This window comes from Salmo trutta, chromosome 33 (genome assembly GCF_901001165.1).
Source record: "Salmo trutta chromosome 33, fSalTru1.1, whole genome shotgun sequence".
Taxonomy (NCBI): domain Eukaryota; kingdom Metazoa; phylum Chordata; class Actinopteri; order Salmoniformes; family Salmonidae; genus Salmo; species Salmo trutta.
The window spans coordinates 34,445,944-34,467,622 of NC_042989.1; the positions used below are offsets into that span (position 1 = coordinate 34,445,944).

A 21,679-nucleotide genomic window follows, 5' to 3' on the forward strand; every position below is an offset into this window, starting at 1 on the left:
AAGAAGAGAGGGCTTTCTTGGCTTCTTTTGTGGCTTTGATTTCTATTGGTCAGTATTGGATGCTTTCTTAGCTGGAATGTGTTTCACTCCATCTTTCTTTCTCTGATCTATCTATCTGTCTATCTATCTATGTGTGGATAGAGGTTCCTCTCTCTATGTGTTGATAGAGGTTCCTCTCTCTATGTGTGGATAGAGGTTCCTCTCTCTATGTGTTGATAGAGGTTCCTCTCTCTATGTGTGGATAGAGGTTCCTCTCTCTATGTGTGGATAGAGGTCCCTCTCTCTATCTGTCTGTGGATAGAGGTCCCTCTATCTATCTATCATCTATCTATCTATCTATCTATCTATCTATCTATCTATCTATCTATCTATCTATCTATCTATCTATCTATCTATCGATCCTTGTGGATAGAGGTCCCTCTATCTATCTGTGTGGATAGAGGTCCCTCTCTCTCTGCGTGTGTAAGCAAGGCAGCGGAGTGCTCCAGTCTGTCACAATTGCAATGTTCCCCATTAATATGACAAACACACTTGACATCCCATTTCCCCACACGCGACACCAAATGGATGATGGGAAGTTGATATCCTGTCAACGCCGAGCAGCGCATGCATGCTACAGCCCCATCTGGGGCCCCAGAGGAGCTGCCGCCGCCACTAACCAAAATGGCTGATACGCATGACTGGCACCTGACGCCGTACCGAGTGAAGGGCAGGTTCAGGACGAGTAAGAAAACGGGGAAGAAATGCATTGTGACACTCTTAACTAAGCTGACCAGACGTTTCGATGCTCAACATGCTGCTTCTTGACATGAGATAACATTTGGCAGATTCATCGGATTAGTGGGACTGTGGGGGATACGTGGTGTCACAAAGTTCTGAGCTCCAACTGTGTACTGTACCGTATGTTGCTGTGTGTCCATCCGTCCATGAGTGTGTATGAGTGTGTGTGTGCACATGTGTGAGTGTATCTGGTCACAAGCTCTACTGATTTCAGTGATGTTGACTCTTTGTTGCTCGTTTTGAGGTGGGCCTCTATAGCTGTTGATGGTGGTAGTGTGAAGGCGTGGTGGTTGGGTGGTGTCTCATCAGCATTCAGTTGCTTCCATCTTGTGGTTTACATGGAGAACTGCATATTTCTGCTCTAGTTGCTGCCCCTGTGAGTCAGTAATGTTTCAGTCACATCCTGTGAGGAACACCTCTAGGGCCCAATACTTATCTTTTGCCACTAACTGGTCTTTTGACCATTCCAATCCGACCTTTTGGCCTGCTAGTATGGCAGCTTATTGGTACTGGTGAGTAGCCTGTAGGCTCTAGCATTCACCAGTTTGCAAAAGCTGATCCAGTTTACCTGTAGGGGAGAGTAGGTTAAGTTGAGCCACCCTTGTTTTCTAAGGAAAAAATACACAAAATGATTAGGATGAGGTCATCACTACATGGAGTCTGTGAAGGAAGAAACCACGTGGACAAAGTGGCAAGCAAGTTAGGTCATCAAAAAAAAACGGATTTTCACCAAGTCACATGAATTTATTGTGTTAGAGGTTTCGTGATTCTTGTATCTAAACCAAAGTAGATCATTGTAAGATTGTTCTATACATCAGTTGGAGTCTCTATAAGCTTCAATATGAGGTCCTGACCTAGCATGAAAGAGCATTCTTGTAGCTGTGAGGGCTAATAGAGTCAAAATGTTTGCCTTGGAGTAAGTTGACCCAATGGCTATGGGGTAAGTTGAGCCAATAGTTGCCCCAATGGCCATGGGGTAAGTCGAGCCAATAGTTGCCCCAATGGCCATGGGGTAAGTCGAGCCAATAGTTGCCCCAATGGCCATGGGGTAAGTCGAGCCAATAGTTGCCCCAATGGCCATGGGGTAAGTCGAGCCAATAGTTGCCCCAATGGCCATGGGGTAAGTCGAGCCAATAGTTGCCCCAATGGCCATGGGGTAAGTCGAGCCAATAGTTGAGCCAATGGCAAGTTTAGCAAATTGAAGTTTCCAGGTGTAATGCAACATTGCTGGGATATGAGGTAACTGGCCTATGTTAAAAGTGTTTTAAGTGTTTGTTAGGTGGATGCTACCATGAATAATCATGGTAGCCGTCCACATTCATGTAGAAGTGTTTAGAAACATTATTTTCTTATTTACCATAAAAGTGACTCCAAAATTTACATTTACATTTTAGTAATTTAGCAGACGCTCTTATCCAGAGCAACTTACAGTAGTGAATGCATACATTTCATACATATTTTTTTTTTTTTCCGTACTGGTCCCCCGTGGGAAAAATGACACAATACGTTATTTACCATTCATTTCAATTGGGCACAAAATAATTGTAAAAACAACCAAAACAAACAGCAAAAGCATCCAACAAATGTGTAGTCACAACCTTGATGTAGTCATTGCGTTCTATGAACAAGGGACAAAATAGTTCACTTCTGACTACTTTAATACACATATTATTGAATTTGTCCCAATACCTTCGGTCCCCTAAAATGGAGGGGACTACAGTTGAAGTGGGAAGTTTACATACACCTTAGCCAAATACATTTAAACTCAGTTTTTCACAATTCCTGACATTTAATCCTAGTAAAAATTCCCTGTCTTAGGTCAGTTAGGATCACCACTTTATTTTAAGAATGTGAAATGTCAGAATTATAGTAGAGAATTAGTTATTTCAGCTTTTATTTCTTTCATCACATTCCCAGTGAGTCAGAAGTTTACATACACTCAATTCATATTTGGTAGCATTGCCTTTAAATTGTTTAACTTGGGTCAAACGTTTCGGGTAGCCTTCCACAAGCTTCCCACAATAAGTTGGGTGAATCTCCTGACAGAGCTGGTGTAACTGAGTGAGGTTTGTAGGCCTCCTTGCTCGACACGCTTTTTCAGTTCTGCAAACAAATTGTCTATAGGATTGAGGTCAGGGCTTTGTGATGGCCACTCCAATACCTTGACTTTGTTGTCCTTAAGCCATTTTGCCACAACTTTGGAAGTATGCTTGTGGTCATTGTCCATTTGGAAGACCCATTTGCGACCAAGATTTAATATCCTGACTGATGTCTTGAGATTTTGCTTCAATATATCCACATCATTTTCTTCCCTCATGATGCTATCTATTTTGTGAAGTGCGCCAGGCCTTCCTGCAGCAAAGCACCCCCACAACATGATGCTGCCACCCCCGTGCTTCACGGTTGGGATGGTTTTCTTCGGCTTGCAAACCTCCCCCTTTTTCATCCAAACATAATGATGGTCATTATGGCCAAACGGTTCTATTTTTGCTTCATCAGACCAGAGGACATGTCTCCAAAAAGTACGATCTTTGTCCCCATGTGCAGTTGCAAACCGTAGTCTGGCTTTTTTATGGCGGTTTTGGAGCAGTGGCTTCTTCCTTGCTGAGCGGCTTTTCAGGTTACGTTGATGTGGGACTCGTTTTACTGTGGATATAGATACTTTTGTACCCGTTTCCTCCAGCATCTTCACAGGGTCCTTTGCTGTTGTTCTGGGATTGATTTGCACTTTTCGAACCAAAGTACGTTCATCTCTAGGAGACAGAACGCGTCTCCTTCCTGAGCGGTATGACGGCTGCGTGGTCCCATGGTATTTATACTTGCGTACTATTGTTTGTACCGATGAACGTGGTACCTTCAGGCGTTTGGTAATTGCTCCCAAGGATGAACCAGACTTGTGGAGGTCACAATTCTTTATCTGAGGTCTTGGCTGATTTCTTTTGATTTTCTCATGATGTCAAGCAAAGAGGCACTGAGTCTGAAGGTAGGCCTTGAAATACATCCACAGGTACACCTCCAGTTGACTCAAATTATGTCAATTAGCCTATCAGAAACTTCTAAAGCCATGACATAATTTTCTGGAATTTTCCAAACTGTTTAAAGGTACAGTCAACTTAGTGTATTTCAACTTCTGACCCACTGGAATTGTGATACAGTGAATTATAAGTGAAATAATCTGTCTGTAAACAATTGTTGGAAAAATTACTTGTGTCATGCACAAAGTAGATGTCCTAACCGACTTGCCAAAAGTATAGTTTGTTAACAAGAAATTGGTGGAGTGGCTCCAACCTAAGTATATGTAAACTTCCGACTTCATCTGTATGTAGAAAAAAATGTAATTTCTAAATGGTTCACCAGATATGGATGAAAACACACCCAAATTAAAGCTGACAATATGCACTTTGACCTCAAAGTCATTGTATAATTGTAATACTTTTGGAACCGCATAGCAGGTATCTATGGTAGTGTTTATAATGTTACCTCATCAGCATAGCAGGTATCTATGGTAGTGTTTACAATAATACCTCATCAGCATAGCAGGTATCTATGGTAGTGTTTATAATAATACCTCATCAGCATAGCAGGTATCTATGGTAGTGTTTATAATGTTACCTCATCAGTATAGCAGGTATCTATGGTAGTGTTTATAATACCTCATCAGCATAGCAGGTATCTATGGTAGTGTTTATAATAATACCTCATCAGTATACCAGGTATCTATGGTAGTGTTTATAATAATACCTCATCAGCATAGCAGGTATCAATGGAAGTGTTTATAATAATACCTCATCAGCATAGCAGGTATCTATGGTAGTGTTTATAATAATACCTCATCAGCATAGCAGGTATCTATGGTAGTGTTTATAATAATACCTCATCAGCATAGCAGGTATCTATGGTAGTGTTTATAATAATACCTCATCAGTATACCAGGTATCTATGGTAGTGTTTATAATAATACCTCATCAGTATAGCAGGTATCTATGGTAGTGTTTATAATGTTACCTCATCAGTATAGCAGGTATCTATGGTAGTGTTTATAATAATACCTCATCAGCATAGCAGGTATCTATGGTAGTGTTTATAATAATACCTCATCAGTATAGCAGGTATCTATGGTAGTGTTTATAATAATACCTCATCAGCATAGCAGGTATCAATGGTAGTGTTTATAATAATACCTCATCAGTATACCAGGTATCTATGGTAGTGTTTATAATGTTACCTCATCAGCATAGCAGGTATCTATGGTAGTGTTTATAATAATACCTCATCAGTATACCAGGTATCTATGGTAGTGTTTATAATAATACCTCATCAGCATAGCAGGTATCTATGGTAGTGTTTATAATAATACCTCATCAGTATACCAGGTATCTATGGTAGTGTTTATAATAATATCTCATCAGTATACCAGGTATCTATGGTAGTGTTTATAATAATACCTCATCAGTATACCAGGTATCTATGGTAGTGTTTATAATGTTACCTCATCAGCATAGCAGGTATCAATGGTAGTGTTTATAATAATACCTCATCAGTATAGCAGGTATCTATGGTAGTGTTTATAATGTTACCTCATCAGTATACCAGGTATCTATGGTAGTGTTTATAATAATACCTCATCAGCATAGCAGGTATCTATGATAGTGTTTATAAAAATACCTCATCAGTATACCAGGTATCTATGGTAGTGTTTATAATAATACCTCATCAGCATAGCAGGTATTTATACACTACTCCTACCCCAAACGATTCAATAAAATGAAATATTCTATTCGGTCTCTGTTGTCATTCAGTTAAATCTGTACTTGATTGCTCCCTGTTTCCAATGTGGAATAGAGGTCTAATTGACATTTGTTTCCAGTTGGATGTTTTCAAAATCTGTAATGTTTACACGAATTCTGATTATTTCCAGGGATACACAACATCCTGAAATATATGTAGACAATGCTTTTAGATAGAATACTATATTTCCTTTGACAGAGGGATGCTGAATGTAACAAATGGCTCAATTTAGCCCACTCTGAAGGATAGTTGGTTTAGCCTCTTGTACATACCTGTGCTAAAAGGTCAAACTCTGTTTCTAATCTGCTGAACACAGATTGTGCACTAGACATTACCAAGGTACAATTCCTCTGAGATTTAAAGTTGAGCTCTATCATGTAAATATAAACATAAATATAAAAATATCATGTAAATATAAACATAAATATACAAATATCATGTAAATCATGTAAAAGGCCCTGAAGCCAATCTGCTGAATGTAAGCCAGTGGAGGCTGCTCAGGGGAGGACGGCTCAAAATAATGGCTGTAACGGAGCGAACGGAACGGCATCAAACACATGGAAACCATGGAAACCATGTGTTTCATGTATCCGATACCATTCCACTCATTCTAGCCGTTACCACGAGCCCGTCCTCCCCAATTAAGGTGCCACGACCTCCTGTGGTGTAAGCCTATACTGTATGGCTGCGTTTACACAGGCAGCCCAATTCTGATCGTTTGCCTTTTGACCAATCAGATTAGAGCTTTTGTCAACAATTGGGCAAAAGATCAGAACTGGGCTGCTTGTACAAATGCAGTCTACACGTAAACAACAGAGCTCAATACACTGATACAATCAGATCATGAAGCCTGCCTAACGAGTATGTGTAGTACTGTGTATAGTACAGTAAGTAGCGTGGCTGGTTCCCACGGTTGCTGTGGGATACTTCAGTTCCTTGTTGTTTCCCCCCTTTAAAACACCACATTCATTAATACAGTATAGTGTCCTGCTTTCCTGCTCAGTCTCTCTCCTTTTGTCTTCATTGATAGAACTATGTGTGGTTAGTTACTGCTTCCAACAACACCTCCGGATGTTTTCGCTCATCCCACTCCTCATGCCGTGGACTGGACTCCCTCTTTGGTAGGATATGCTTGGAATCAAAAAGGCAAATTAAACGCCCTAATTGGTTTCTGTGGGATAGGTAAAACAGATTTAAATTGATTGCCATTAATTGTCTTTTGTGAGACCACATTATCTTCCACAATTCGAGGAGGCTTTAACCAAACCAATTAATTTGCTTCGCTCCCCTCCTTTCCTTCCCTCTCTCTCTCACTTTCTTTCGACTCTTGTATTTCTCTCGCTCTCTTTCTGTAACACCACTGTTTCTCAGGCCAGATGTCAATACCTCTCTCCTCTCTTTCTGTCATACCACCGTTTCCCACATATGCTGAGCACTTGTTGGCTGCTTTTCCTTCACTTTGCGGTCCAACTCATCCCAAACCATCTCAATTTGGTTGAGGTCGGGTGATTGTGGGGGCCAGGTCATCTGATGCAGCACTCCATCACTCTCCTTCTTGCTCAAATAGCCCTTACACAGCCTGGAGGTGTGTTGGGTCATTGTCCTGTTGAAAAACAAATGATAGTCCTACTAAGTGCAAACCAGGTGGGATGGTGTATCGCTGCAGAATGCTGTGGTAGCCATGCTGGTTAAGCGTGTTTTGAAATCTAAATAAATCACAGACAGTGTCACCAGCAAAGCACCCCCACACCATCACACCTCCTACTCCATGCTTCACGGCGGGAACCACACGTGCAGAGATCATCCATTCACCTACTCTGCACGGAGGTTGGAACCAAAAATTTCACATTTGGACTCATCAGAGCAAAGAAAATATTTCCACCAGTCTATTGTCCATTGCTCGTGTTTTTTGGCCCAAGCAAGTCTCTTGTTCTTATTGGTGTCCTTTAGTAGTGGTTTCTTTGCAGCAATTTGACCATGAAGGCCTGATTTATGCACTGTCTGTTACTTAAACTCTGTGAAGCATTTATTTGGGCTGCAATTTCTGAGGCTGGTAACTCTAATGAACTTATCCTCTGCAGCAGAGGCAACTCTGGGTCTTCCTTTCCTGTGGTGGTGCTCATGAGAGCCAGTTTCATCATAGCGCTTTATGGTTTTTGTGACTGCACTTGAAGAAACGTTCAATATTCTTGACATGGTCCGCATTGACTGACATATTGATGGACTGTCATTTCTCTTTGCTTATTTGAGCTGTTATTGCCATAATATGAACTTTGTCTTTTACCAAATAGGGCTATCTTCTGTATACCACCCCTACCTCGTCACAACTTAATTGATTGGCTCAAACGCAGAAAGAAGGAAAAAAATTCCAAATTAACTTTTAACAAGGCACACCTGTTAATTAAAACGCATGCTAGGTGACTACCTCATGAAGAGAGAATGCCAAGAGTGTGCAAAGCGGTCATCAAGGCAAAGGGTGGCTACTTTGACCAATCTCAAAACTCAAATATATTATGATTTGTTTAACACTTTTTTTGGTCACTACATGATTCCATGTGTGTTATTTCATAGTTTTGATGTCTTCACTATAATTCTAAAATATAGAAAATAGTAAAAAATAAAGAAAACGCCTTCAATGAGTAGGTGTGTCCAAACCTTTGACTGGTACTGTAATTCCACTTTGACTTTATGGGGTATTGTGTGTAGGCCAGCGAGACGAAAATCTCAAATTATTCAATTTTAAATTTAGGCCGAACACAACAAAATGTGGAAAAAGTTGAGGGGTGTGAACACTTTCTGATGTCACTATGCATTTGGAAAGTATTCAGACCCCTTGACCTTTTCCACATTTTGTTACAGTACAACTTGATTGTAAAATGGATTTAAAAAATAATAATCTTCATCAAACTAAACACAATACCCTTGAATGACAAAGCAAAAACAGATTTTTGGAAATGTTAATACAAGGTCCCACAGTTGGCAGCGTATGTCAGAGCAAACACCAAGCCATGAGGTCGAAGGAATTGCCTGTAGAGCTTCTAGACAGGATTGTGTCGAGGCACAGATCTGGGAAAGGGTACCAAAAAAATGTCAGCAGCATTGAAAGTACCCAAGAACAGTGGCCTCCATCGATTCTTAAATGGAAGAAGTTTGGAACCACCAAGACTCTTCCTAGAGCTGGCCACCCGGCCAAACTGAGCAATCGGGGGAGAAGGGCGAACCTGATGGGCACTCTGACAGAGCTCTAGAGTTCGTCTGTGGAGATGGGAGAACCTTCCAAAGTACGACCATCTCTGCAGCACTCCACCAATCAGGCCTTTATGGTAGAGTGGCCAGACGGAAGCCACTCCTCAGTAAAAGGCACATGACAGCCCACTTGGAGTTGCCAAAAGGCAGCTAAAGGACTCTCAGATCATGAGAAACAAGATTCTCTGGTCTGATGAAATCAAGATTGAACTCTTTGGCCTGAATGACAAGCGTCACGTCTGGAGGAAACCTGGCACCATCCCTACGGTGAAGCATGGTGGTGAGGGGATGTTTTTCAGCGGCAGGGACTGGGAGACCAGTCAGGAATGAGGGAAAGATAAACGGAGCAAAGTACAGAGAGATCCTTGATTAAAACCTGCTCCAGAGCACTCAGGACTTTAGACTGGGGTGAAGGTTTACCTTCCAACAGGACAATGACCCAAAGGACACAGCCAAGACAACGCAGGAGTGGCTTCGGGATAAGTCTCTGAATGTCCTTGAGTGGCCCAGCCAGAGCCCAGACTTGAACCCGATCTAACATCTCTGGAGAGACCTGAAAATAGCTGTGCAACATCGCTCCCCATCCAACCTGACAGAACTTGAGAGGATCTGCAGAGAAGAATGGGATAAACTCCCCAAATACAGGTGTGCCAAGCTTGTTGCATCATACCCAAGAAGACTTGAGGCTGTAATCGCTGCCAACGGTGCTTCAACAAAGTACTGAGTGCAGGGTCTGAATACTTACGTAAATGTGATATTTCCATTTTTTATTTGTAATAGATTTGCAAAATTTTCTAAAAAACATTTTTTTGGTTTTGTCATTATGGGGTATTGTGTGTAAATTGATGAGAAAAAAACAATAACAATTTAGTCCATTTTAGAATAAGGCTGTAAGGCAACAAAATGTGGATAAAGTCAAGAGGTCTGAATACATTCTGTATGCACTGTATGTGTACATGACCAATCCAATTTGATGACTAAGGGTTGAAAGATTCCCTCACTTCTCAGAAAGGGAGTTTTGTGATTGTGGTAGATTTCCCCCAATTCTACTTAGTTTACCTTGACTCATCATGACCGAAACTACACACACACACACGCACACACAAGCACACACACGCACGCACGCACGCACAGCCACGCACCCTATGCACATTACATTGTGAAAAAGCATTTCTTACCATAAAGTAACAACAAAATGCCAACAGTAAACCTGCCTTTCAACTTTATTTACAGTCAATTAAATGTATAAAGTTCAAAGGTTTTGTCAACTATTTCTTTCTTATTTTGTGTATATTTCCTCCATATTACAATGTCCTCTTGTTGTAAAAGAAGCATTTGGACCTACGTATTCATCATCACAGACCTCGTGTTGTTTCTATGTCAGAAAGACAGAAACTTTGAGACCTAACTATCATTCTTCTCGTCCCGACAGCTCCTCCTGCCACCACAGCAGATCTCATGATGTTCCTGTGAGAAAGTAGAGAGACGCTCATAGACGGCACAAAGCACTTTTAAAGAATACAGCAGCATACTGTATGAAACCCAGGGATGCATTCATGAACACAATGTTTAAAAGTGTTAGAAAAAAACGTTGGGGTACCAATCAAACAAGAATTCAATGAATTCAATCATTAAAACTGACTGGTACCCAGGCTACTCTAACAAATCCTAGTTATGTCAGAAAGAAGAAGAATGACTTGGTGTAGATGGTAACATACCAAGTCAGACATTTGGTTCATGCCACATTCGAAGGTTGACTCTCCACTCTCATATTTCTTGTTGTGTTCTATGACCCTGGTCCTACACTCTAGCCAGATCTTCTTGCGCTTGGCTTCCTCCTCCTTGGATTTGTACTTCTTCCCTGTAAATACACACATTCTGTAAATGAGAATTATAAGTACTTTGTGCAGTGTACAAGATTTTCAGTCTCATCACTGTATTCTTCGTGTTGTATTGAAGTGTTCTGTCTACATGACGAACACAGGCTAGGATTGTTTTTCCGACAGGGCGTATTTGATACAGCCCCCCAAAAAACTCAAAGCCTGGGGAGAAGGAAACATGCATTGTCTGTGTGAATTAATCTCATCATGATCATGCGACAGTGGGGTACATGCTACAATTATCAATTATGCATAAAACAAATCTAATTTTGTTTTGAGTTTTGTAGCACAAGCAATTGACACAAGCACAGCCCTGTGTTTTATAAGCCCATATGGGCTGTGTAACCAAATTGTGTGACACTGAAGAAGAAGAAAAAAACGTATTACAAGAAAGCAATCACATTCTATCAGGTACACAGAGAAAAAAAGCGTACTCAAACAAAAGAAAAACTCCAACACACTGGTAATCTTGATGCTTACAACAATTTAATGGATCTTATTTAACCTATCATTATTACCATGTTCTTCTTTCCACTCTTCAAACTCTTTGTCCACATCTTGACGTTCACTTGCCATATTCACTCACAGCCACAACCAGAAGAAGCTTCAAACTGAAAAAACATGACAAATTATGTCCTATGTGCAACTATATTTATTAAAGCCACAATCCTAAATTGTGAGTTTATGAATAGTAGTTCTAAATTCATGAGGCTTTATATTCTTCATGAATCAATGGGTTCCTTCAGAAAGTATACACACTCCTGAAAAAAAAAAAAGTGGAATTAAAATGGATGTAATTCCCAACTATTTATACAAAATACTCTAATGTCAAAGTGTAAGACACATTCTAACATTTGTCTTCTCCTGCTGAAAAGGTACATTTGTCTCTCAGTGTCTGTTGGAAAGCAGACAACCAGATTCTCCTGTAGGATTTTGCCGTTGCTTAGCGTGATTCTGTTTTTTTTATCCTAAAAAAACTCCCCATACCTTGCCAATGACAAGCATACCCATAACCACCATGCTTTAAAATATGAAGAGTGGTACTCAGTGATGTGTACAGTTGAAATAGGAAGTTCACATACACCTTAGCCAAATACATTTAAATGCAGTTTTTCACAATTCCTGACATTTAATCCAAGTGGATATTCCCTGTCTTAGGTCAGTTAGGATCACCACTTTAGTTTAAGAATGTGAAATGTCAGAATAATAGTAGAGAGAAAGATTTATTTTAGCTTTTGTTTCTGTCATCACATTCCCAGTGGGTCAAAAGTTTACATACACTCAATTAGTATTTGGCAACATTGCCTTTAAATTGATTAACTTGGGTCAAACGTGTCGGGTAGCCTTCCACAAGCTTCCCACAATAAATTGGGTGAATTTTGACCCAAGCCATTTTGCCACAACTTTGGAAGTATGCTTGGGGTCATTGTCCATTTGGAAGACCCATTTGCGACCAAGATTTAACTTCCTGACTGATGTCTTGAGATGTTGCTTCAATATATCCACATAATTTTCCTCCTCAGGATGCCATCTATTTTGTGAAGTGCACCAGTCCCTCCTGCAGCTAAGCACCCCCACAACATGATGCTGCCACCCTCGTGCTTCATGGTTGGGATGGTGTTCTTCGGCTTGCAAGCTTCCCTTTTTCCTCCAAACATAACGGTGATCATTATGACCAAACAGTTCTATTTTTGTTTCATCAGACCAGAGGACATTTCTACAATAAGTACGGTCTTTGTCCCCATGTGCAGTTGCAAACCGTAGTCTGGCTTTTTTATGGCGGTTTTGGAGCAGTGTCTTCTTCCTTGCTGAGCGGCCTTCAGGTTATGTCAATATTCGACTCGTTTTATATTGTGGAAATAGATACTTTGGTACCGGTTTCCTCCAGCATCTTCTGTTTTGGGATTGATTTGCACTTTTCGCACCAAAGTACGTTCATCTCTAGGAGACAGAACGCGTCTCCTTCCTGAGCAGAATGATGGCTGCGTAGTCCCATGGTATTTATACTTGCATACTATTGTTTGTACCGATGAACGTAGTACCTTCAGGCTAGTGGTCGACCGATTAATCGGTAATCTGTATTTTTGGCCACCGATTTGCCGATTTTTTTGTGATTTTGGTTTACACCTTTATTTAACTAGGCAAGTCAGATTAAGAACACATTCTTATTTTCAAGGGCGGCCTAGGAACGGGGGTTAACTGCCTTGTTCAGGGGGGATTCGGGGGATTCGTTTTTGCAACCTTCTGGATACTAGTCCATTGCTCTAACCACCTGCCTTACATTGCACTCCACGAGGAGCCTGCATGGCAGGCTGACTACCTGTTACGCGAGGGCAGCAAGAAACCAAGGTAAGTCGCTAGCTAGCATTAAACTTTTCTTATAAAAAACTTTCAATCTTAACATAATCACTAGTTAACTACACATTTACATTCACATTTTAGTCATTTAGCAGGCGCTCTTATCCAGAGCAACTTACAGTAGTGAATGCATACATTTCATTTCATGCATTTTTTTATTTTTTTTAATATATATATATATTTTTGTACTGGCCCCCCATGGGAATCGAACCCACAACCCTGGCGTTGAACACACCATGCTGGCATTGCAAACACCATGCTCTATCAACTGAGCCACAGGGGAGACATGGTTGATGATATTACTAGTTTATCTAACGTGTCCTGCATTGCATATAATCGATGCGGTGCCTGTTAATTTTTCATCGAATCACAGCCTACTTCAACAAACGGGTGATTTAACAATCACATTTGCGAAAAAAGCACTGTCGTTGCACCAATGTCTTGGCTGATTTCTTTTGATTTTCCCATGATGTCAAGCAAAGAGGCACTGAGTTTGAAAGTAGGCCTTGAAATACATCCACAGGTACACCTCCAGTTGACTCAAATTATGTCAATTAGCCTATCAGAAGCTTCTAAAGCCATGACATCTTTTCTGGAATTTTCCAAGCTGTTTAAAGGCACAGTCAACCTAGTGTATGTAAACTTCTGACCCACTGGAATTGTGATACAGTGAATTATAAGTGAAAAAATCTGTCTATAAACAATTGTTGGAAAAATTACTTGTGTCATGCACAAAGTAGATATCCTAACCGACTTGCCATAACTATAGTTTGTTAACAAGAAATTTGTGGAGTGGTTGAAAAACGAGTTTTAATGACTCCAACCTAAGTGTATGTAAACTTCCGACTTCAACTGTATTTGCCCCAAACAAAACGCTTTGTATTCAGGACATAAAAGTTCATTTCTTTGCCACATTATTTGCTGTTTTACTTCAGTGCCTTGTTGCCAACAGAATGCATGTTTTGGAATATTGTTTATTCTGTACAGGCTTCCTTTTCACTCTGTCATTTAGGTTAGTATTGTGGAGTAACTACAATGTTGTTGATCCATCCTCAGTTTTCTCCCGTCACAGCTTTTAAACTCTGTAACTGTTTTAAAGTCACAATTGACCTCATGGTGAAATCTCTGATTGGTTTCCTTCCTCTCCGGCAACGGAGTTAGAAAGGATGCCTGTATCTTTGTTGTGATTGGATGGTGTATCAATACACCCAAAGTGTAATTAATAACTTCACCATGCTCAAAGGGATATTCAATGTCTGCTTCTTTCATTTTACCCATCTACCTATAGGTGCCCTTCTTTGCGAGGCATTGGAAAACCTCCCTGGTCTTTGTGGTTGAATCTGTTTGAAATTCACTGCTCGGCTGAGGGAACTTACATATTATTAATTTTATGTGTGGGGTACAGAGATGAGGTAGTCATTCAAAATCATAAATCATGTTAAAAACATGAAACTTATGTGACTTGTTAAGAAAATGTGCACTCCTGAGCATATCTAGGCTTGCCATAACAAAGGGGTTAAATACTTATTCACTCAAGACATTTCAGATTTTCATTTTTTATTAATTTGTAAAAAATAAAAAATAAATAAAACACCTTTGACATTGTGGGGTATTGTGTGCAGGCCAGTGACACAAAATCTCTATTTAATACATTTCAAACTCAGGCAGTAACACAACAAAATGTTTCTGAAGGCACTGTATACCTTTAATTGATTTTTGTTTTATTTAACTGAGCAAGTCAGTTAATTTAAGAACAAATTCTTATTTACAATGACGGCCTACACCGGCCAAACCCAGACGACGCCAGGCCAATTGTGCACCGCCCTATGGGACTCCCAATCACGGCCGGATGTGCACCGCCCAATGGGACTCCCAATCACGGCCGGTTGTGCACCGCCCTATGGGAATCCCAATCACGGCTGGTGTGATACAGCCTGGGTTCCAACCAGGGTGTCTGTAGTGACACCTCAAGCACTGAGATGCAGAGTCTTAGACCGCTGCGCCACTCGGGAGCCCACAGGGAATTGACCATGGAACAGCTGTACAGATTGAAGATTCTACCTTTGATTTTGATTTTATTTGGATCTCTTTTAGTCCCCATTTGGACTAATCTTCCAAGAGTCCTTAAATATTAAAATACAATTTATATACGAACACATTTTCACATATAACACACTATTACAAACATACATAATATACTAACGTAATAAAAATAAATAATCAATCTAAAAAATTTGAATTCTTCATCTACTGTAATCCCACAACATTTCTGTGTATTATATTTAAATTGTTTTAAAATAATGTTTAAATGTATATATTGAAAGGTTTCTTGTTTGCTCAGTTAATTTATTCCATTTCTTTATTGCTCTAAATCGAAATGTTCGAAACCTTTAATGAAGCTATTAGTAAAAACGATCCTCAGACAATATTGTCATACTCTATGTGAGAGAAAATATAGTTACTTTCCCTTACCTGTTCCAGAGTGCAGGAGCAAAAATAGGATTTCAAATAAGCAGTGCAGATACTCACTAACGAAGGGAGGGATGGGGGACGGACGTCAGAGGAAAAGTGACGTGTATGGTCAATGGAGAGGAAGTCGTATTTCTTTGCTCAATGTTATATTCTCTCGTTAGCTGCCAACCTTTATTCTCATAGTTGAAACACCAGATTTGTCATGTAAACTGCCAAAAGTGTATTTGGTAAATGGAATCGGATAAAGATACCTATCAGATGCACTATGTGTGTAGGTTACTATTTACTAACACTACAAACCCTTTCTACACTTGACTCGATGTAAGCGTTTTGTGGATTATTAATCTAACAATCATAATATCAAAGTTTAGCGCACAGTAGGGTTGTACTGTACAAAACGATGAGAAATACCTTCTGAAAAGCTGTGAATCTGGTATTTTCTCCTGTAAACACCCAACGGACAAAATGAAAGTTAGAAAATGGTACCGCCCACTTCCTGACGCAGAACCATAGATATATATTCATATAGAACGGTTTTGGCTTAAAACACATTGCTTTCTATGAAAAATAACCCATCTATAAAATTATTTATTCTCTGTAATGCTTTGGAGCGTGATGCCCGTGTGGTGAGATACTGTAACTCGATCCGTTGCTACAGTATATGACGACACGAGTACTTATTTCAAGAAGCGCTTGTATTGCAGTTAATTGAGTCTTTGATTTCATAAAATATCTTTGAGGAGTAAACAGGGAAACAACAACGAGTCGCAGACAGTTCGCAATAGAACATACCAGAGTATTGTTTACTAGGCCATCATCTGGTTCTCATGTTGTGTCACCTCTATCAGTCCTATTGGAATACTATTGTTCTACCTTTTTTTCTATTGAAAATCAAAGTCATCCGATTGGATCCTATATTTTTTTTAAAATCCGTTTTGTATTTGTTTTGTCACTGTAATCCGAATCCTAATACCAGTATTGCTATTTCCTTATTGGAAGGATGAATAAAGGAATATAGTATGGTTTCATTTTCAATTAAGACACAATGAAGATGGAATGTGTGTTTTTAAACGGTCTGTATCTCTGTATTACAGCAAGTCAAAAAAACATTAGTGCCAACTGGAAGTGTGACTTCTTTCCCTAATGATTTCCTAAGGCTGAGGTATTTTGTCAGGTATTTTGTTTGTTATTCCATACCAAGGCTAGATGAGGCTGAATGGCAAGTTGGCAACTAATTCATCTCATTGGTACATGACTGTTCAGTCTGTTTAATCTAATTTATCTCATTAGTACATGACTGTTCAGTCTGTTTAATATTCCATAATTGAAAATATGGATATCTTGGCTGAATGAACGTTTTTATCAAACCTTCAAAAGGGACATACATACACAATAAAGGAAGTTTTTAATTTACATCATTTATAGTCACAGCCTCTCCCTTTAATGTGCTTAACTAGAGGAATGTGATTGAGAAATGGTTTACAATAGGCAGGGTGGGGTTTAACTAGGGTAATGGGATGGAGAAATGGTTTACAATAGGCAGGGTGGGGTTTAACTAGGGGAATGGGATGGAGAAATGGTTTACAATAGGCAGGGTGAGGTTTAACTAGGGGAATGGGATGGAGAAATGGTTGTACAGTGTTGGACACAGTATAATCTGACTACCACACCTGTTTGACCTGGCTGTGATACTGTAGGACTACTCCACCTGTTTGACCTGGCTGTGATACTGTAGGACTACTCCACCTGTTTGACCTGGCTGTGATACTGTAGGACTACTCCACCTGTTTGACCTGGCTGTGATACTGTAGGACTACCCCACCTGTTTGACCTGGCTGTGATACTGTAGGACTACCCCACCTGTTTGACCTGGCTGTGATACTGTAGGACTACCACACCTGTTTGACCTGGCTGTGATACTGTAGGTCTACTTATGTTACTTTACTGAGTCTATTCAGGAACCATTCAATGTCCTGCATGTGTGTTAACCATGGCAACCAGCATTGTAAACAAGGAGATGTGCAGAATAAGAATCAGCCTCTGTGTGTGTGGATCTTTTCACCTTAATGTATTTTCATTTAGCCAGGCCCATTTTTTCAAAGAAACACCATATATTTAAACCTCTAGTTGAGTAATGTAAGGAATCTATTGCTTCAGTCCTTGTTTCCTTTTCACTTTTTGTTACCTGGTAAATAACCGAAAACCATGGATAACCACAAGGAGAATACGGTGAGGAAACTGTCCATCTTTTTAAATAAACACCATTTATTTAAATCTCTAGTTGAGTATAATAAGTAGATTTGTCCAGGTCACAAAATAATTGTAAAAATTGTGGTGAACAGCGCCACACTCAGGCAGAAAACTGAATGTCCTATTCTCAGCCAGGCTCATCTTTTCATAGAAAATACTATTTAATTATATCTCTATTTGAGTAAAATAAATAGTTTTGTTGTGATCACAAGAAAATCCTAACATTTCAAGGAAAGAGAGCCACAGTCAGGCAGAAAAAAACTGAATATTCTATCATAAAGTGAAAACAATTAGTTTCCCTGGCTGTTAAATGGCTGCTACTTAGAAATACTATAACAGTACATTAATAGATGACATTCACTGCTATTAACCGGTCTCCAATATAAGTGCATAGCTTACACAGACCCACCAAAGACCTTTAATAAATCTCCATGTGAAAAGACGTCCAATGGTCTGTTTTGTAAACAAGCTCAATGTATTCCAACACTGGTGCTGACCATTCTCTTGTCCCTGCTCTTTCTTCTTCTTTAGGATTTGGTTGGCGGATCGCATCCAACTTTCATGTGCATACACCACCACCTACTGTACTGGTGAGTGTTGCCATTCACGGCCTACCTACATTCAATTCTTGATACGGTAATACAACATTCAAAAAAAGGACAATTACACTGCCAACTATTAGTCCTCACTAAAAACCCCACCACCCCATTCCACTATTTAACCTTATCTAATCCTACTCCAGGCCAACGGTCTGGGAGGGCAGAACACTACCACTCAACACCCCCTTGAAATATTCTGCAGTAAAACCTCGCAATCCCAAGTACTTCTCTGCAGCTGCCACCACAACCTCTATTTTCTGTGATTTACATTCCATTTCTGCAGTACAGTTGTCAACCAGGGCTATGAATGCTAAGAAACCCACACTACTGAAGCACATTTTATTCCCATCCCATCTCTATTGGTCTCTGCCTACTCACAGGAATCATCATAGGATCCCTCACCCTGTACCCATCTTCCTCCACCACTCTCTTCACTGCTTCACCATACGGCACATTCTGTTCAAATCTGACCCTGGCGACCTCAATCTGCCTTTCTCGCACCGAACACGTCAGATCTCCAGCTCCATGATCACACACACAGCTTACATGCAACTTTCTCCACTGTTACTACACATTCCTTCATCTCTACACATTCCCTACTGCACACTTCTCACATCTAGGAATCTTCCTCTTACACACTGCTGCAACATAAACTTGACACCTAAAAACACTGTAGTATTTTCGGGAACAAAAGCTCTCACGGGATAACTTGACCTTGTTGGCCAAAGACTCTCCTCCGTTTCCCCACGCTCTCCATCGGATCTGTGTCGCACCAAACAGCGGGAAACACAGACACCGGGAATCTTCAATTTCAACTGATCCTCCTCAACACTTAACATCACTCCTTTCAATGGCGCCCTGCTGTGGAGAACAAAGAAAGTCACATTTCTTGTCCCTAAATCCTTGATCCGGAGCGCCCGCTCCCTCTGGACTGAAGAAACATAATGAATCATCACTAATCCACTTCGAAGCGCTCTCACCAAGTCAACAGTCCCCAACCTCTTCTCCACCCAACCTGACACCACATATGGATCAACCAAAATGCAAGGATCCTCTCCACAAACCTCACTCCCACTGGGCCAGAATCATCCTTTTCACGAGGCTCGAACTTTGCAGTCCTCACGGCAGGTACTACATCCATACTCTCGTCAGGTTCCATCTCTGAACTACTGGAGCACGTATCCCTCTTTTTGCACTTAACGCCAACCTTCCTCATCACACCGCTTCCCTCTACACTCAGCTCCTTCTCGGCGGTCATCACTGCATCTGACACCGCATTTAATTCATCCTCACTCTCGTCACTTTCAATTTCCTTCTCTAGCTCTTTCAAAAATTCTGTTTGATCTTTCATTCCATATTCCATCAAAACATTTTCCACTTTCTCCTTTTTTCCTTATTCACCATCTTCTCCTTCACCAGATCTTCCAGAAGGTTTCTGCAACCCCCCACTATATATTTATTTATAATATGTTCTACTTTCTTTCTTTTTTCCTTGTCCGCAATTTTCTTTCATGACCAGCACCCCCCCTGAATTTCCTAGCTACATCGGATCAGCCAAACTGTTGTTCTTCTTTTTCTTTGGGGTTTAACCACGGTTGGCATCCAATATGTTGCATTACCGCCCACAACTGGACTATATTATAAATCCATTATACTTTATGAAAAAGACACCCTTCCAACTAACCCTACACTCATTAAAAACCCACTACCCCCTTCCACTAATTTGACCCTATCTGCTCCTGCACCATGCCAACGGCCTGGGAGGACGGGACACCACCACTCAACACACCCTGTAACTCTTCTGAAGTCAAATCTCGAATGCCCCAATATTTGCAGCTGCCACCAAACTTCTTCTCCCAGCCTTCTTCTTTAAAATTCCTGCTGGAGTGAAGGACATTCAATCTAGCACAGCAGGTCTGGGGCAAGGTAGCACGTCCGGTGAACAGGTCAGGGCTCCATAGCTGCAAGCAGAACAGTTAAAACTGGAACAGCAGCACGACCAGGTGGACTGGGAACAGCCAGGAGTCATCAGGCCAGGTAGTCCTGTGGCAAAGCTGTCATCAAAGCAAAGAGTGGCAACTTTTTTTTTGTATATATATTTTTATTCAAGTTTTACAAAATGTACGTCAATGTAAGTACAAAGATTTTGCCATATCCCAACCACCCTCCCTCCATACAACACATCCACCCAACCCCCCTAGTCCCTTCCCTACCTCTCCACCCTAAGTAAACCTTAGACAAACTTGCTTGGACTGGATAGCATTATAGGGCTGAGCAGACTTCCACTGGAGAAGAATTCTACGTCGAGCTAATAAGGATGTAAAAGCAACAGTATCGGCATGTGTGGGGTCCAAGGAGAGCAAGTCTTCTGGAATATCAAAGACAGTTATCAAGGGACAAGGCTGCAGGTTAATTTAAAGCACCTCATATAAAGTTTTAAAAGTAGAATCCCAGTAATTGTGTAGTTTAGAGCATTGAATGAACATGTGACTAAGGTCACATGGTGAGACATGACATCTATCACACTCATCATTTACATTTGGATATACAGTATGTCAGACAATCTGGATTTGGAAAGATGCACCCTATGTAAAATATTAAATTGTATGAGTCCAAGACCAGCACAAGATGTAGTGGAGCATACTCTATCAATCACCTCATTCCACCACTGTGGTGTAAATTCAACACCCAGGGGGGTTGTCACCTCCGCCTGGATGAGGGGGGTTGTCACCTCCGCCTGGACGGGGGGGTTGTCACCTTCGTCTGGATGAGGGGGGTTGTCACCTGCACCGGGATGAGGGGGGTTGTCACCTCCGCCTGGACGAGGGGGGTTGTCACCTTCGTCTGGAGGAGGGGGGTTGTCACCTGCGCCGGGACGAGGGGGGTTGTCACCTCCGCCTGGACGAGGGGGGTTGTCACCTTCGTCTGGATGAGGGGGGTTGTCACCTGCGCCTGGATGAGGGGGGTTGTCACCTCCGCCTGGACGAGGGGGGTTGTCACCTCCGCCTGGACGAGGGGGGTTGTCACCTCCGCCTGGATGAGGGGGGTTGTCACCTCCGTCTGGACGAGGGGGGTTGTCACCTCCGTCTGGACGAGGGGGGTTGTCACCTCCGCCTGGACGAGGGGGGTTGTCATCTCCGTCTGGATGAGGGGGGTTTTCACCTCCGCCTGGACGAGGGGGGTTGTCACCTCCGCCTGGACGAGGGGGGTTGTCACCTCCGCCTGGACGAGGGGGGTTGTCACCTCCGCCTGGACGAGGGGGGTTGTCACCTGCGTCTGGACGAGGGGGGTTGTCACCTCCGCCTG

The 21,679-nt window shown here is 41.2% G+C and overlaps 1 protein-coding gene across 2 annotated transcripts; it reads right to left on the reverse strand.

Annotated features, from left to right (window-relative positions):
• Positions 1-10,019: 10,019 nt before the first annotated feature.
• Positions 10,020-16,055, reverse strand: LOC115172881 (protein CTLA-2-beta). 2 transcript variants are annotated; one of them, XM_029730711.1, is made up of 4 exons: positions 15,936-16,055; positions 11,213-11,305; positions 10,533-10,675; positions 10,020-10,281 (listed from the first exon to the last, which is right to left on the reverse strand). In XM_029730711.1, the coding sequence occupies exons 2-4, from the start codon at positions 11,268-11,270 to the stop codon at positions 10,219-10,221; spliced, it is 264 nt and encodes an 87-aa protein (XP_029586571.1). In that variant the 5' UTR covers positions 11,271-11,305; positions 15,936-16,055; the 3' UTR covers positions 10,020-10,218. The 2 variants fall into 2 exon arrangements, with proteins under 2 accessions (XP_029586571.1, XP_029586572.1); XM_029730712.1 differs by lacking the exon at positions 15,936-16,055 and adding an exon at positions 15,525-15,882.
• Positions 16,056-21,679: the final 5,624 nt, after the last annotated feature.